Raw genomic sequence first — 18,261 nt, 5'->3', positions numbered from 1 at the left:
ATTATTTCAGTGAACATTTGTTATTTGATGTGAACTTTGTGCCTGTTTTGGAATTTACTAAACTCAAGGCATGTGTTCGGAAGAGTGTTTTTGAAGACGACCTCCCCTTCTTAGAATTCACTGGATCCATTGTGTATAGTTATGACGCTAGTGATTGCTCTTTCCTGTCAGAAGATATTTGGTAAGTGATTTGAATTTCCTGATTTCATTTGAATTTGGACCCTTAGAAGGTACTATTATGGTAATATTGTAATATTTGTGAATATACTGAGTTTTATAGTTGAGGTGTGTTCAATAGATAATTATTTCTATGTATAGACTATCACCAAGTTTTACGTTTCAAATAAAAAATAGTCACTGAATTAATTTGTAATCTGTCAGTTTGTTCATGCATATGCTTTTCTATTACTTTAGACAGTTTTTTTAACTTTTTTAGTATATGTGCTGCTGAAGTGAGCACGACAGTTTTTTTAACTTTTAGTACTTAAGATGTTATATATAGAGCTACTGAACATATTGTGTTTATTTTACCAATTTAGGGAAAAAATGCAAAAATTATTTAACCTTTAAATGCACCTTTATATTTCATTAAAAATATCAACATAGTAATATTGAATAATGGCTGTGATTGGCTCTGTTGTGTTTAATTAGCAACAATTCTAACAAATGATCCTTAAAAAATGTTCTCACAAAACATTAGAGGCCAGATACGGTGGCTCAGGCCTGTAATCCCAGCACTTTGGGAGGCCGAGGCGGGTGGATCACGAGGTCAAGAGATCGAGACCATCCCGGCTAACATGGTGAAACCCCGTCTCTACTAAAAATACAAAAAATTACCCAGGTGTGGTGGTGGGCGCCTGTAGTCTCAGCTGCTCAGGAGGCTGAAGCAGGAGAATTGCTTGAATCCGGGAGGCGGAGGTTGCAGTGAGCCAAGATTGTGCCACTGCACTCCAGCCTGGGCGACAGAGCAAGACTCTGTCTCAAAAAAAAAAAAAACAAAAAACAAACCTGCAAACAAACAAAAAACAGAAATGTCTGTTAGTATTTTTAAAGGTTGCCTTGTAAAATTAGGACTGCAATAATGCAATCCAAGGCTCTCAAAGCATAAAACAGAAGTAATAAGGAATTCATTCAGATCTTTTTTGAAGTTGTTATACCTGTCTTTTTTTTTCTTTAAAAAAAGGAAAAAATTTGTTACATATTGGGTTAAAAAAAGCAGAGGTGCTGGGCACAGTGGCTAATGCCTATAATCCCTACACTTTGGGAGGCCAAGGCAGGAGGATCGCTTGAGCCCAGGAGTTTGAGACCAGCCATAGTAAGACCCCATCTCTATAAAAAAAAATTTAAAAATTATCCAGGTGTCTGTGGTCCTAGCTACTCAGGAGGCCTAGGTTTTGGGCCCAAGAGGTTGAGGCTGCAGTGAGCCTTGATCACACCACTGCTCTCCAGCCTGGGCAACAGGGCAAGACCCTGTCTCAGACAGACAAACAAACAAACAAAAGGCAGAGGTAAGTTAACCTATTTATTAATGGTCTACTGGTGTAGATACAAGCTAGAAATGACATTCAAGTGTTTTTACTTCTACTATAGTTATCTGGCCACTTTGGGATTCATTATACTGAATTAGTTTCACAGAGGAGGTAAAATCTGTTGTTTATGATTACGTATTAACTCTACCATTTTACCTTCAGCCTTGCTACAGTATGTCATTTCTGAAGGCAATTAGCAAAAGTGACTTGAAGAATTGTAGTTTTGATGACTTCTATGTATTTTATAAAAGGCAGGCAGAGTTTTTGTGTTTGCTTTCCTTTCCTCTAGATACCTTAAATTTTTGCTACCACAGATTTCCAACAATTTGATTATGATGTGCCCTTGTGTAATGTGGTTGGTGTTTATTTGGCTTGGAGTTCATTGAATTTTTTTGATCCGTGGACTTAAACCTTTAGTCAAATTTGAAAAATGTCTTCAGATCTTTTTTCCTCCTATCCTGTTATTCTTTTCACTTTCTGGGACTCTTAGTACACACAAGTTTGATTGCTTGATACTGTGTTGCAGGCCACTGAGGCTATTTCCTTTTAGTCTTTTTTTCTTTCTTCCTTTTCTTCTTTCTGTGCTTCCTTTTGAATAGCTTTAATAGTTTTGTTTCCTATGTCTTCAAGTTCACTTATATTTTTTTCTTCTATAGTGTCTGGTCTGTTTATACCATCCTGTGAATTTCTTTTTTAGATACTACATTATTTTGTTTATCTCTAGGAGTTCCATTTGGTTCTTTTTTTTTTTTTTTTTTTTCCATTTTAGCTCTCATTATTCATGTTTCTTTTGAAATTCTTGAATATATTTAGCATATTTTTAATAGCTGTTTTAATGTACTTGTCTGTTAATTCCATTATTCTAGGATTTTTTTTCTTTCTGTTGGATGATTTTTCTCCTGGTTTTGGGTCATATTTTCCTGTTTATTCTTACAGCTGTTAATTTTTTTTTTTTTTAGATTAGGCATTGTGATTTTACTTTGCAGAATGTTAGATTTTATTGTTTTTCTTTAAAGAAGGGAACTTTGTCAGACATCTAAGTTACTTGAAGATCAACTTTATGTTTTGAAGCTTGTTTTCAAGCTTGATCAGGGAAGGTCCACATTTGCCTTTAGTCTAAGGGTAATTTAGCCTTCTAAAAAGATGTGACCCTTCTGGAGTCTTTGTTGATTGCCTCTGGTGATCAGCCATCTGTTCTCTGACTTTTCAGAGCTTTAATGCCTCTTACCTTTGTGTAAGTCCGTCCTGAGAATCATTCAGCTTATGGTTATTTGCCCGGACCCATAGAGTAATGGTCTATGCATGCTTGTCTTCGTATTCTGCAAAGACCAAAGGAGTCCCTTAGGAAGATTTCCGGAGCTCTTTTCCTGCCTAGCTTCCTCCTCTCCAGAACTCTACCCCAGCAGTTCCAGGTCCTTCAGCTTCCAGGGCTCTGAACTCTGTCTCCCCAACTCAGTGCTCTCCTTGTGATTCTTCTCCCTGTTCTGTTGTCTGCAATGGGTCCCAGGAAGAACGTGGGGCAACTGTAAGGTTCACCCTTCATTTCCTTTCCCTTGGAGATCATAGTCCTGTACTGCCTGTTGTCTAGTATCCGAAACAGTTGTTTTATATGTTTTGTCCAAGTTTAGATTTGTTTGTGGTGGGAGGGTGAGTCTGGCCTCCCTTGTTATAATGTTGGCCTGAAGCAGAAGTTGAGTTTCTTTTATTTTTTAAATGTATTTTCAATTTTTAACAACTGTTAAATAAGCAAGTATCAACAACAATAGATAGCAATATAATAAGTATGCATATTCCTCCCACTTTGTTTATCAAATCTTAATTTTCTTCAATTTTTTTTTTTTTTTTAATAGGGTCTTACTCTGTTGCTCGTGCTGGAGTGACAGTGGTGTGATCTTGGTTCACTGCAACCTCCGCCTCTTGGGCTCAAGTAATCCTCCCACCTCAGCCTCCTGAGTAGCTGGGACTACAGGCATGCACCACCACGCCCGAATAATTTTTATATGTATTTTTTTTATAGAAATGGGGTTTTTGCCATGTTGCCCAGGTTGCTCTTGAATTCCTGGACTCAAGCAATCTGCCTGCCTTGGCCCCCCAAAGCGTTGGGATTACAGGTGTCAGCCACTGCGCCTGGCCTGTTTTCTTCAGTTCTTTATCAAGAAATGAAACATTAAAATACAGCTGAAGCCCCATGTTTGTTCTTTCTGATTCTCCCCCTGTGCCCCTCTGTGATAACTTCTATGAGTTTTGTGCATTTTTTTTTTCCTTTTTAATAAAAACAGGGTCTTGCTCTGTTATCCAGGCTGGAGTGCGGTGGTGAGATCATACTCAATGCAGCCTCAACCTTATGGGCTCATGTGATCCTTTCACCTCAGCCTCCCAAGTAGCTAGAACTACCGGTATGTGCTGCCATGCCTGGCTAATTTATTTATTTATATTTTTTAAAGACAGGGTCTCACTATGTTGCCTAGGCTAGTTTTGAACTCCTGGCTTCAAGTGATCCTCCTGCCTTGGTCTCTCAAAGCACTGGGATTACAGGCGTGAGCCACTGGCTGCTCACATGGTTTTTATAATAGTACTTAATAATTTTATATCTGAAAATATTATATAATGTTATTTTGCCCATTTAAAAACTTTAAAAAATGCTAGCAAACTATGTGTACTCTGTAACTTGTCTTTTTTACTCAACACTATGTTTTTGAGAATTTTTCTTGTTGATCTGCATAGTTACATTTTAACTGTTACATCTTACAATGTTTCCTTATGCAACAGCTGGTTCAGTCCATTCTGTTGTTAATGGAAATTTAGTTTGTTTCTAAGTTTTGCCAGTAGGAACAGTGTTGCAATGCACATTCTTAAATATGTCTGTTTGTACACATCTGAGGGTTTCATTTATTTGTGACAAAACTTGCCGGGCCATAGTGTTTATGCACCTTCAACTAGATATTGTCATTGTCAAAGTTTTCTTCCAAAAGGATTTTACCAATTTATATATTCCCCACTGATAGATATCCTTTTAACACTTGGTATTCTGAAACTTTAATTTTTACCAGTCAGATAGATGTGAAATCATGTAGACTTAATTTGCATTTCTTTGACTTCTAGTGAGAAGCAGTGTCTTCACATTTTTTTTTGGATTTTTAAAATTTATTTTTTATTTTTGTTTTTCTTGGAGACAGGGTCTTGCACTTTTACCCAGGCTGAATGCAGTGATGTGATCATAGCTCACGTTAACCTTGAACTCCTGGACTCAAGTGATCCTCCTGCCTCAGCTTCCTGAGTAGCTGGGACTACAGGTGTGTGCCACCACGCCCAGTTAATTTTTAATTTTTTTGTTTTTTTTGGTAGAGACATGCTGTGTTGCACAGGTTGGTCTTAAACTCCTAGTCTCAAGCAGTCCTCCTGCCTTGACCTCCCAAAGTGCTGGGATTACAGGGGCAAACCACCGTACCTGGCCATATCTTTTGGATTTATAGGTCATTTGGATTTTCTTTTGGGAATTACCTGTTCATATTTTTCTCCATTTTTCTGCTGAATAATTTGTCTTTTCTTGTTTTTCAAGCAATTTTACATATTTTCTGGCTGTCCCTTATCAGTTGTATGTGCTGCAGATAACTTGTCTGTGATTGCCTTTTAATTTTTGAATTATGTCTTTAATTATACAGAAGTTTAAATTTTTAACATAATTAATTTACACGATTTTTCCCCCCTTAGCATGAGTCTATCAGATGGGGATGTCGTGGGATTTGACATGGAGTGGCCACCATTATACAATAAAGGGAAACTTGGCAAAGTTGCGCTAATTCAGTTGTGTGTTTCTGAGAGCAAATGTTACTTGTTCCACATTTCTTCCATGTCAGGTTGGTGTCTCTTCATTTCATTTTTTTATGGCTGATAATTGTAATATGTCAACTTTATCCCTATAAAATTAAGTTCTTTTATTAGCTGGCCATTCTCTCATTATCTTAAATTTATTTAAGTATTTATGTTCTACCTGATTCACTCGCATTCCTTGTTTTATTTAATTTTCACAACATGCCTGTGAGGCATTGACATTTTTTCTGTTTTAGAGAAGAGAAAACTGAAATTTTAAGGGGCTAACTGACCAGGATATATACTGCTATTGCTAGCAGGAGTGGCATTGAAACTGAGTATTTTTTCTTGTCATTTATCAATCAGCTTTATGTCTTAACCATTTGCTTTAGTTAAGACATACTCAAGGTGAATGTGTTTCTGAATTTAAGATTACTGTTAAATACAAATTTAAACATAAACCTGGTATGTATAAGAAGTAGGACATAAATCCATCATACTTGACAGAACTTACGGAAATAACAAGAAAATGTTACAGTTTTCCCCCAGGGATTAAAAATGTTGCTTGAAAATAAAGCAATTAAAAAGGCAGGTGTAGGAATTGAAGGAGATCAGTGGAAACTTCTACGTGACTTTGATATCAAATTGAAGAATTTTGTGGAGTTGACAGATGTTGCCAATAAAAAGGTAAAATCAATATATATATAATTTTCATAATGAAGATAATTTTGTGTTGCACAGAATGTACTTTCTATCTGAATGTTAGAGTTTTTGAAAAAATAGTTTAAGTTATATAATGTTTTTGTAGCAATAAAAAAGTTCCAAGTGAATGTTCTATAATGAAAACCTTTAGTTTAGTTTTTTTTTTTTTAATTTTTGTTTCACGATCAGGGGTACATGTGCATGTTTGTTACATAGGTAAACTTGTGTCATGGGGGTTTATTGTACAGGTTATCACCCAGGTATTAAGCCTAGTACCCATTAGTTATTCTTCCTGATTCTCTTCCTCCCTTCTCCCACTCTCCACCTCCCACAGTGTGTGTTGTTCCCCTCTATGTGTCCATGTGTTCTTATCATTTAGATCTCACTTACAAGTGAGAACATACGGTATTTGCTTTTCCGTTCCCGCATGAGTTTGCTAAGGATAATGGCCTCCAATGCCATCCCTGTCCTTGCAAAGAACATGATCTTGTTTTTTTTTTTTTTTTAATGGCTGCATACTATTCCATGATATATATGTACCACATTTTTTTTTTTTTTAATGCAGTCTATCATTGATGGGCATCTAGGCTGATTCCATGTCTTTGCTATTGTAAATAGTGCTGCAGTGAACATATGCGTGCATGTGTCTTTATAACAGAATGATTTATATTCCTTTTGGTATATACCCAGTAGTGGGATTGCTGGGGTAAATAGTATTTCTTTCTTTAGGTCTTTGAGGAATTGCTACATAGCCTTCCACAATGGAAAACCTTTAGTTCTAATCCACTGTCTTGGCATACAGTTTCTTTTTTTTTTTTTTTCCCCTGAGATGGAGTTTCGCTCTTGTTGCCCAGGCTGGAGTGCAATGGTACGATCTCGGCTCACTGCAACCTCCACCTCCCGGGTTTAAGTGATTCTCCTGCCTCAGCCTCCTGAGTAGCTGGGGTAACAGGCATGTGCCACCAAGCCTGGCTAATTTTGTATTTTTAGTAGAGATGGGGTTTCTCCATGTTGGTCAGGCTGATGTCGAACTCCTGACCTCAGGTCATCTGCCTGCCTTGGCCTCCCAAAGTGCTGAGATTACAGGCATAAGCCACCGCACCTGGCCGGCATACGGTTTCTTTCTTTCTTTCTTCCTTTCTTTCCTTTCTTTCCTTTCTTTCCTTTCTTTCTTTCTTTCTTTTTCTTTTTCTGACACAGTCTTGCTCTGTTGCCTGGGCTGGAGTGCAGTGGTGCAATCTTGGCTCACTGAAAACTTTGCCTCCTGGGTTCAAGTGATTCTCCTGCCTCAGCCCCACAAGTAGCTGGGACTACAGGCATGCCACCACACCCAGCTAATTTTTTGTATTTTTTTTAGTAGAGGCGGGGTTTCACCGTGTTAGCCAGGATGGTCTTGATCTCCTGACCGTGTGATCCACCTGCTTCGGCCTCCCAAAGTGCTGGGATTACATACAGTTTATTTAAGCAAGCCTTCTCCTTCCCTTCCTCCCAGTTCTTGGTACTCTTTCACATTCATATATTTGCAAATGTAAAATTGTGTTTTAGGTGTATATTTTTAATACATTTATACCAGTAACTCAAAAAAAATTTTTTTTTTATTTAAGGGAGAGCATAATGGAGCTCTTGTGATACAGTGCTCTTAGTGGAAGTTTGGCTCTCAGTTCCATCACCTATATTTCACATACTTTATTAATGAAGTCATTAAATTAAATTCTCATATTTAGCCAACTATTCATTTGGCTGGGAGGTAGAAAGACTACTAACCAGCTTTTTTTCATGAACAGTACTTTTAAAGTCCAAGAATTTTAATACCTACATTAGGGAAATTCTAGAATTAAATTCTTACAATGTGGACTGCATATGAGGCTTTTAGTGACAGGGAATTGGTTGAAGGCTGTCTGTGGATTGTATTTTGGTATAACATTTCCTAATTTTATCTGTGGTATGTTCATTTGATGTCATTTGTTAATACCTGAAAACAGGAACTGATTTTTACTGTGTTGCTTTTTCATCATTTCTAGTTGAAATGTACAGAGACCTGGAGCCTCAGCGGTCTGGTTAAACACCTCTTAGGTAAACAGCTTCTGAAAGACAAGTCTATCCGCTGTAGCAATTGGAGTAAATTTCCTCTCACTGAGGACCAGAAACTGTACGCAGCCACTGATGCTTATGTACGTGCTTAAAGATCTTTAGAAATTGTGATGTGTTTTAAAAACATTATTATAAATGACTTTAGAAAAATTTTATTGTAGTAGTGGCAGAAACTCTACCAAAATATTTTATATCAATTTGGCATTGAAAAATGCTTAGGAAGACATTTAGTGAAACTGTTCATTCTCGATACTAGTTAGCAAGTACCAATCAACAGATTGTTCAATGCTAGTTATTTTCATTGTCATGAAGCCAAATTAATGTCTAATTTGTATGTAAAAAAAAATGTGAACTTGCTGAAAACATGAAAGGCTAAGAAACCCAGGCTGAGCAAGCACAAATAGTACTGATGATGGATTTGATATATAAACAATTCAGAATGAAAATAATTATAGTACAGTTTCTATTTTCAAACTGGCCTTATTTCCTATATTTATACATAAAATGTGGTGAAATTTTAGAAAAATTGCCTCCAAATTTAGCTTGTTGCTGCCATTAGATATATTTTTATATTTACATGTTTGTATGTAGTGAAATCTGGGCTTTTCTTTATATCTAGCACTATTGTGTGTTTTTTAAGAAACATATTTTATTCCACAGTGAATTTGTTTTCTCCTAATTTATGCTATCATTTGTAGATGAATATTTTATTGTTTCTCCTTTGCATCTATCAAAGGAATGGAAACTCCTTTGAATTGTAACCAGCAACAATTCACTTTTGTTAGGAAAATTGGATGATAATTTTCCTTTAAAAGATATCCCCAAACTTGCTGAGAGCTAGCACAAGTTCTGTAGCATTTTTATTCATGAAGAATCAATGTGACTTGATTGTTCTTGTTAACAGGACTTAGAAGGAGGACTCTTCATATACTGACTAACATTCTCAGCTGATTTAAATAGGATTTCTCTCACTAGATTGCATTTTGTTACATTCCGTTATAGGTTATTTTATTTGGATATTGTGTGTAATAATTGAGTGTGAAAAAGTGAAAACAAACTTTTAAGGCTTAGGCAGCTTACTTTCTCAATTTTCACAATTGGTATGATTATTAAATGAGGACATATTGATATTTGTGTCACATAATAGGTTGAATTCCATGTTTGGGTGCTTTGCGAATAATTTTCTTCGATTTTTCTGAAGATGGGACTTACTGTTTTATTTCAGTGATCTTTAGGACACTTTTTAAATTTTTCTGTTTTTTTATAGGCTGGTTTTATTATTTACCGAAATTTAGAAATTTTGGATGATGCTGTGCAAAAGTTTGCTATAAATAAAGGTATGTTAAGAACCATAAATAAAATGTGAATTCACTCTTTTGTGAGGGTTATCTCCAAAAAGACAATATTCACATATTTGCAAAGCATTTAGTGCTATAACTTCTTGAATGTCTGAGTATTCCTGACATTCGGGTGGGATCCATCAGGGCCCAAGATTAGTGTTTCATCTTTGTTACTTGTGGCAAAGCAGCCCTTACTTCTTTTACTTTGTAGCATTGCTATGTATTTGGCTTCTAGAGTTGGGGCTTTGTGGCTTTCATAATAGCAGTGACACAGCCAGCTTTCTCCCAGTCTGGAGATGATACGTCCTTGCTATAAGTATTTGAAATGCTTTCTATATAATACTTTAAAACATATGAGATGGCTTATCCCCGAGATGGTAGCTAATAAACACTAAATGAGAAAGTAGGTAAAGATATATTTATTCATTTATTAAATATTGTTGAGCATTTTACAGTGCTTTCTAACATACTGGTTTACATTTCTAATTTTTTTCTGTGATTTTTCTCTAAAAATAATGGACATGTCATCCAAACTCAGTGCTGTTTTTAGAGGTCTTGATAGGCCAGTGAGTGCAGAAGGAGCCACGTAGCGGAGTGGGTGAGCCCAGGCTTTTTGTTGCACAGACCAATGTGAATCCCAGCCATGTGACCTGGGATGTACCTGTTTCTCCAAGGGTGGAATGTGGATACTAGCATAATGTCTGTTTTATAGAACAATTGTGAACACCTAAAGGGACAAACTATTCAAAACATCTGTATTGATAATAAAGTTATCACTATTCTTGTAGTTTCCTTTTGGCGATTTTAAATGATTGTGTTTGTTAAGATGTTAATTAAATTAGACCATTTTGCTAAATACTCTTAAAAATATGGCATGACTGCCTCATATAAAATGATATGATATTCTTTATAATTGTCATTGAGAAGGGATTCAGAGCCTCTGTGGGTGGCAGGTCCTCCTTTGTATGTTAAGGTAGAAGAGTCTTTATTCTTACTTCCCCTCCCTGGAGAGCCACTTCTGATGAATGCCTGCTGGTTCTCTGTAGTCAGAGGTCTTGTGGCTGTAACTTAGAGTCAGCCTCCATATCCCTGGGTTCTGCATCTGTGGGTTCAGCCAATCGCAGATTGAGAACATTCCAGCCAAAAAAAAAAAAAAAAATTCACAGTTTAAAAAAGGAAAAGTTGAATTTACTGCGTGGAGTACCACACTGAATCCATATGAATGAAATGATGTGTAGGCATTGTATAAGGTATTATAAGAAATCTGGAGATGATTTAAAGTATACAGGATAATGTGTATAGGTTATATGCAAATACTGCAGCATTTTATGTAAGAGACTTGATCATCTATGGATTTGATATCAGTGATGGGGAGGTTCCTGGAACCAATCCCTCGAGGATACAGAGGAATGACTGTATGTTAATTAACTCAGGCAGGTGATAGGTTTTTTAAGCTGATTAGGGAAACAGTATGTAAGAACTTATTTAACTCATAATGAAACTAAAATTCAACAGAGGAGATTTATGAATTTTTGTGTGGAATTGCATGTAGGTTACATGTACAATTTTGTTACATGTGCAATTTTGATTAAAATGCTTCCAAGGAATGTTTACTATATTTTTCACTAAAGTAATACATATTAATAACACAATACTGGAAGTCCTGGTATCTGTGTACCTGTCATTGTAATGCTACATTGTAATACTACATTATTTGACCTTCACTTTTTTCCCCCTTTATTGCATTATATATGTGAGTATATTGTGACATCTTGACTCAGATTCCAGTGAATTGTATTAGTTTGGTGCAAAAACAATTATGGTTTTGATAATTTTTAATGGCAAAAACCACAGTTACTTTTGCACCAACCTAATAACCAAGAATACCATCTTTTTGCCTTCCTTCCTCCCTCCCTTCCTTTCTGTTATTCAGCCAGAAGTATCAGCATCACTGTTCTCTAATTTTCTTCATGTACATATGGATGATATTTTCAAATGATCACTTTTCTCTTTCGCTTTTTATTATTAGACTGTTTTTTTCTTCTTGTTAAAGGATAAAAAGATTAGAACATAAAAGAATGTTTACACATTGTTTCCCCATTGTTTCCCCATTGACTTATTCCCAAGATGGTAGCTAATAAACACCAAATGATATAGTAGTTAAAGATACATTTACTCATTTATTAAATATTGCTGAGCATTTTACAATATGGGAATACATTAGTGAACAAGCCAGGCATAGTGTGTTTCCTGAGGGGCCTACAGTTTTATTGGGGATATAGATGAGTGAAAAAAGCAATTGCAGGGAGATGAGTCTTACGTCATGGGAAAACAAGGTACAGTAGTTAGCACACCAAGAGGCATCTGACACATATTGGGGGAAATATTATAGAATATTTCCTGGAGAAAGTGCAGGTAAAAGCCAGACCTGAAACCTGAGCAAGAGTTAGCTAAGGCCGGGCGCAGTGGCTCATGCCTGTAATCCTAGCACTTCGGGAGGCCAAGGTGGGTAGATCACCTGAGGTCAGGAGTTCGAGACCAGCCTGGCCAAAATGGTCAAACACCATCTCTACTAAAAATACAAAAAACTAGCTGGATGTGGTAATGGGCGCCTGTAATCCCAGCTACTTGGGAGATTGAGGCAGGAGAATTGCTTTAATCTGGGAGGCGGAGGTTGTAGTGAGCCGAGATTGCACCATTGCACTCCAGCCTGCATGACAAGAGTGAGACTCTGTCTCAAAAAAAAAAAAAGTTAGCTAGCTGAAGAGTATAGGAAAGAATGGGTACAGGAAATTACAGGTGCCAAGTTTCAGAGGTAAGAGAAATTATGGTGTCTATAGGTAATTGAAAGTAGTTCAGTAGAACATTGAATAGGACTGGGCAGATAAAGGCGAAGCAGAAAAAGGAAAGCAGATGGGCCATGGTAAGAAGTTTATATCTCCTCCCAAGAGCAATCGAAGTGACTGAGGGTTTTAAACACAGCAATGAATTGCATTTAAAAAAAGAAGAACTTGGGCTCTAGAATAAAAAACGAATGGTAGGAGGAAGGCAGGAGTCACAGTAGGAATATCTTTTGGGAGGCTGTGACAGTAATCCAAGTGAGAGGTAATGGCAACTTGAATCGGTTAATTGTGTTGAGAATGGAGAAAAGTTGACAGATTCAAAATTCATTTTTTTTTTTTTTTCTTTTCTTGAGTCTTGCTCTGTCACCCAGGCTGGATGTGATCTCGGCTTACCGCATCTTCTACCTCCTGGGTTCAAGCGATTCTCCTGCCTCAGCCTCCTGAGTAACTGGGATTACAGGCACCTGCTACCACACCCAGCTAATTTTTATATGTTTAGTGGAGATGGGGTTTCACCATGTTGGCCAGGCTGGTCTTGAACTCCTGGTCTCAAGTCCTCCGCCCACCTCAGCCTCCCAAAGTGCTGGAATTATAGGCATGAGCTACCACACCTGACCTCAAAACACATTTAATAGAGCAAGCATTGAGCCACTATGCCCCGCCTCAAAATACGTTTAATAAACCAACGGAATTTGAGGTAATGATGAAAGACACATGTCAAGGATCATTCCTGTGTTGTTGGCATAAGCAACGGGAATGAAAAGCATTGAGGAAGAGCAAGATTTTGGGATGCATTGTCACACAGTTGATTTTAGGTATGTTAAGGGAGAGAGACCTGTAAGATAGCAAAGTGGAGATGGTGCAAGAATTAGTTGTGTTGGCTGTAGCGCAGAGGACAGTTTGAGTTAAGAGAGTTTGGACTGAGAATCCTGAGGAACTCTTAGTGTTGAACATTTGTGTGGAGGAGGGGACACCAAAGGAGTTGCCATAGACATCGAGGAAATTAGGAGGTGTGGTGTGCAGAAAGCCAAGTGAAGAACATGTTTTAAGTAGGAGGATGCTATCAACTGTTTTAAATTCTGCTGAAAGTTTGAGAAACTGAGGACTTAGAATTCATCATTAGATTTGGCAATGCGCCGATCATTTGTAATCTTTTAAACAATAGCTTTGCTGTACTGGGTAGCAAAGGAGTGTTTTGAGGAGTGGTCATTTGGAGCATATGCTATTCAAACAGAGAAGAGTCCACAGTCTTTGGTAACATGAAGGTCCTATAACCATAGCAAGAGAATGAGGTAGGAGGAAATCATATTAACGTGAATAGAGGAGTAAGTTAGATCTGAGGAATGTGGAAACAGAGACAGGTTCTCATTATGTTGCCCAGCCTGGCTCAGACTCATGGCCTCAAGCGATCCTCCTGCCTCAGCCTCCTGGATACCTTGGGTTTCAGGCCACTGCGTCTGGCTTGAAAACAACATTTTCTTGGAAGCTTGTTTTAGTTGTTTTAGAAATAACTAAGGCATATGTAAACAACTGTTCTTCTAGAAGGTTAGTTTGGAAAGGGAACGTTTATTGATTCATATAACACTTATTTGTTGGGTGCTTATGTGTCAGGCACTGTTAGAGTTGCTTGGGAAAATTTACAAGCCAAACGAACCACACCCCTTCATTTCCTTTGGGTGAAGTGAGGGAGCCGTGTGGTTATCTGAAGGAAGACCATAGCAGGATTAGAGGGAAGAAAGTGCAAAACCTCCTAGGATGATTGGCTGGCTTGTTTGGAGGAACAGTGCATATAACTGAATGAAATGAGTGAGGGTAAGAGTGGCAGGAAATGAGGCTAGAAAAGGAACTTGGGCCACATCACGTAGGGCCTTGTAGACTGTGGATCTGACTTCATTTCTTATTAATGAAAATAAATACGATGATGGGTGATGGGAAACCCATAGGGGGTTTGGAGCAGAATAATTATATAATTAAAATTTTATTTTAGAAAGATTTTTCTGGTTGTTGTAAAAGGGAAAATGTTTAGCCCCAGGGCATTTTGACAGAGAGTTTGGAGGCTATTGTAACAGCCCAGGCAATAGACAATAATTGTTTGGATTAGACTGGTAGCAATAGAGGTGATGAGAAGTGGTAGCCTCTGTAGATATTTGGAAGATATATATTGTGAGGGATTTGCTGATGAATTCCCTGTAAGGGGTGAGGTGTGAAGATTGATAGAACGTTAAGATATTTTCGTCAGATCATCTGATGAATGGAAAAGTCAGTTATAGTGGACAGATTATGAGAAGAACAGGTTTGGGTGAGAAAACTTTAGATTTCAGTGTTGCATATCCTAAGTTTTAGATGATTATTGGTATCCAAGAGAATGTCTTAGTTGGAAATATGATCCCAAAGTTCAAGGTTGAGGTTAGAGATGTAATTCAGATCCGATGGTAGTTAAAGCAGTGAGACTGAATGAGATAAAATAGGGAGTGAATGAAATAAAGAATAGACGTGATATTGACCTCAAAGGCACACCAGCATTTAGAGGTTGGGAAGATGAGGAGAGAGCAGCAAAGAGGACTGGGAGGACCACTAATGAAGGAGGGAAGTACAGGAGGTGTTTAGTTCTGAAGCCACCTGAAGAAAATGTTTTAAATAGGAAGAAGTTGTCAGTTGCTTTAAGTCATTTGGAGAAGTTGAGTAAGATGAGAGTCTAGAATTAAGTTAGGTTGGATGGTGTGGAGGCCATCAATAACTTTTTCTTTTCTTTTTTTTTTTTTTTTTTGAGACAGAGTCTTGCTCAGTCGCCCATGCTGGAGTGCAGTGGCGCAATCTCGGCTCGCTGCAAGCTCCGCCTCTTGGGTTCACGCTGTTCTGCTGCCTTAGCCTCCCGAGTAGCTGGGACTACAGGCGCCGGCCACCACACCTGGCTAATTTTTTTGTATTTTTAGGAGAGATGGGGTTTCACCATGTTAGCCAGGGTGCTCTAGATCTCTTGACCTCATGATCCACCCGCCTTGGCCTCGCAAGTGCTAGGATTACAGGCGTGAGCCACCACGCCCGGCCCATCAGTAACCTTTTCAAAAGCAGCTTTGCTCTACTGATTTGGGTGAAAACTTAGTTGGAGTTGGTTTGGGAGGAAATGGGAGCAGAAAATTTGAGAGAGTGAGTATAGACAACTCTTTCAAGGAATTTTGCTATAAATGGGAGTAGAGATCTGAAGACTGAATGGCAAATTGAAAAGTGGGAAGATGAGGTAATTCTCTTATTGTTTCATTTTTCTTAGTGAAATAAGAGGTGAAGTTGTTCTCACAGGTGTTGGAGGTTCACAAAGAAAGGAAGATGTTTGAAATAGTCATTTTGAGAGTGGGAAACAGAAGAATTAACAGTCAGGGCTGAGGATGCGTTTGAAATCTGTGTCCTGAGTTTAAAATAACTTGTGTCATCATCGATGTGCTTTATTTTCAACTATATTCAACTGCTTGGGTGTAGGCATCAGGTAGGTAAAAAAAAAAGTGGGTTTTATTTAGAGTAGAGGTTTTGCCAGGTAATTACCATGGAGGGAGGGAAGAGCAAAGGAGTTGAGAGTCTATAGATACAAAGGAATGATTACTGTATTGTGGGTAAGAGAGAAATGGAAGGCTCAGTGGGGAGTGGGAGTAGGGAGGGCGATAGGTAAGGAAAAGGTGATAGGATCAATGCATTTGGTTCTGCAAGTGTCAAAGTATTGTTGGGGAAAGCATGCTGGAAGGAAAGATAGGTATGCTGGTGTTCTCAGGGTGGAAGGCTTACAGTTGAAGTCTGGAAGTGGTGATTTTATTGGCAATTATAAGGTCAACGGTATGACTGTGGAATGGAGTGGCTAAGGTCTGTTGAAGAAAAGATTGTCGGAAATGCAGGGGTCAAGGAACTGGCCTGTGGATGTTGAAGTCACTGGCAGTTATCACAGGAATAGTAGTGGAGGGAAAGTCAGTTAATGAATCAGGCGTTAAGATCTCCAAGGGATGAAAGGATGCAGTTTGGAGATGACAAGATAACTGTAGTAATCACAAATAGCAGGTTATGTAGCTCTATCTCATAGGCTTCAGAGGAGATGAGCTTTTGAAGGACAAGAGAAATGATGATGAATAAATTCTAAGCAGGGGAAGTGTTTGGTAAAGCAGGGCAGGCTTTGTGCTGTTGATGGCAAATGATGTACCAGGCAGGATGAAGTTGAGAATTTGGAAGATGATCACTGACTAGGAAGGCTTACATTTTATTTTGGTGATGACTGGGAATGAAGGCATGAGGGATGACTGTTGGAGAAGGCTGTGCTTACTAAACAGTATTATTAAGTAGCAGCATACATGGTGTTATACTGACTTCTGATTTTGCAATAGTACAGACGGGTTCAGATTCTCATTTCCACCTTCTCCTTCTGCCTAGGCCAATAACTGCTGGGTTATAATACATATGACTGCAGATCATTTGGAATTTACTTTAAATTGAAACAGTACAAATTTGAAAGAGAGGGAAAGCAACTGAGGCAATTTGGGGATTGAATAAGAAGGTCTTTTTGTTGAATTCATTTAAGGAAAGAAAATGAAAATTTGAGCCCTAATATTATTTAATGAAGTGGCTGAATGAATATCTCTGCTTTGTGGTTTGAAAATTAATATTGATTTTTTTTTTTTTTTTTTCTCCTAGAGGAAGAAATCCTACTTAGCGACATGAACAAACAGTTGACTTCAATCTCTGAGGAAGTGATGGATCTGGCTAAGCATCTTCCTGATGCTTTCAGTAAATTGGAAAACCCACAGAGGTTAAATATTACCCTTTTTTTTTGAATTTAAATCAATTCTGTTTTTTTTAAATTACATTTTCCTGTATGTGAAGAATACTATTCATTAAGGTTGACTCATAGAAATTTGCTTGAATACCCACACACAGACTGATGCATAAATTTGAGAGCTATCTTTCCAGTTGTTAAATAGTGAATCCAAAGGTTTAAGCCTTTTCTGTCTGCTTTGTACGATGTTTTATGAAACAAAGGAATAGAAATTGTATTCATATTATACATTTTGAAATTATATCTATATTATATTTTTTGTGAAAGCAAAATAAGTATACATTAAGGAAAATAAGATTCAAAGTTGTCATTTTCTTTCTGTTAATGAGTATCTTTCATTTGATAACATTTATAGTTTGGTCACTTGAAATCTATAGTGACCAAAAGCAACTTCATACTTAGTAGCCTCATTTTCTGTTATTATCTTGATTATTACTTAAGAATTCTACTTAATTAAATAGATTATTAGAACAAAAGACATTGCAATTTTAGAGATTCTTTTATAGCTAAAGCACTAGGTAACTTAAAAAAGTTGAATCAAATGTTATACAGATTAATAGATCGTGGAATACAGGTGCTGTGTCTTTTTGGAATCAGACCTTGTCCTGATTGCAGGATGACTTCCTTGTTAAATCTCTAAAAGCAGGAATGCTCTGGAACAATGAAAAATTAGAATGTGGTAATGTAATTTTGGGCCAAAAAATACTTTGTAGAAATGTGAAACTCTTACTTGAAATAGAAAGAATTCTGACTGAAAAAGTGCAGTTAATGTATGCTTTTCTGGATAAGATTTGTGATAGATTTGATTGAGATTTAAAACCATGATATATAAATTTAGCTTTTTTGTCAAAGTAATTTGTCCCCCTAGAATTTGTTTTGGTAATTTTTTTTTCTTTTTCTTTCTTTTTTTTTTTTTTTGAGATGGCGTCTGGCTCTGTCGCCCAGGCTGGAGTGTAGTGGTGCAATCTCAGCTCACTGCAACCTCCGCCTCCCAGGTTCAGGCCATTCTCCTGCCTCAGCCTCCTGAGTAGCTGGGACTACAGGTACCCGCCATCATGACTGGCTGATTTTTTTCTATTTCTAGTAGAGACGGAGTTTCACCGTGTTAGCCAGGATGGTCTCAATTTCCTGACCTC

At 37.5% G+C, this 18,261-nt stretch overlaps 1 protein-coding gene across 1 annotated transcript in view; it reads left to right on the top strand.

Annotated features, from left to right (window-relative positions):
• The window catches only part of WRN (Werner syndrome, RecQ helicase-like), a 147,640-nt gene that overhangs the window by 25,002 nt on the left and 104,377 nt on the right, over positions 1-18,261 (top strand). Inside the window, 6 exon segments of the mRNA XM_011977717.1 lie at positions 69-181; positions 5,241-5,386; positions 5,878-6,026; positions 8,063-8,212; positions 9,400-9,469; positions 16,984-17,098. Coding sequence (XP_011833107.1) covers positions 69-181; positions 5,241-5,386; positions 5,878-6,026; positions 8,063-8,212; positions 9,400-9,469; positions 16,984-17,098 — 743 coding nt within the window.

Source organism: Mandrillus leucophaeus, unplaced genomic scaffold (genome assembly GCF_000951045.1).
Source record: "Mandrillus leucophaeus isolate KB7577 unplaced genomic scaffold, Mleu.le_1.0 Scaffold183, whole genome shotgun sequence".
Classification (NCBI taxonomy): domain Eukaryota; kingdom Metazoa; phylum Chordata; class Mammalia; order Primates; family Cercopithecidae; genus Mandrillus; species Mandrillus leucophaeus.
This window is presented reverse-complemented; position numbering and strand designations above follow the sequence as displayed.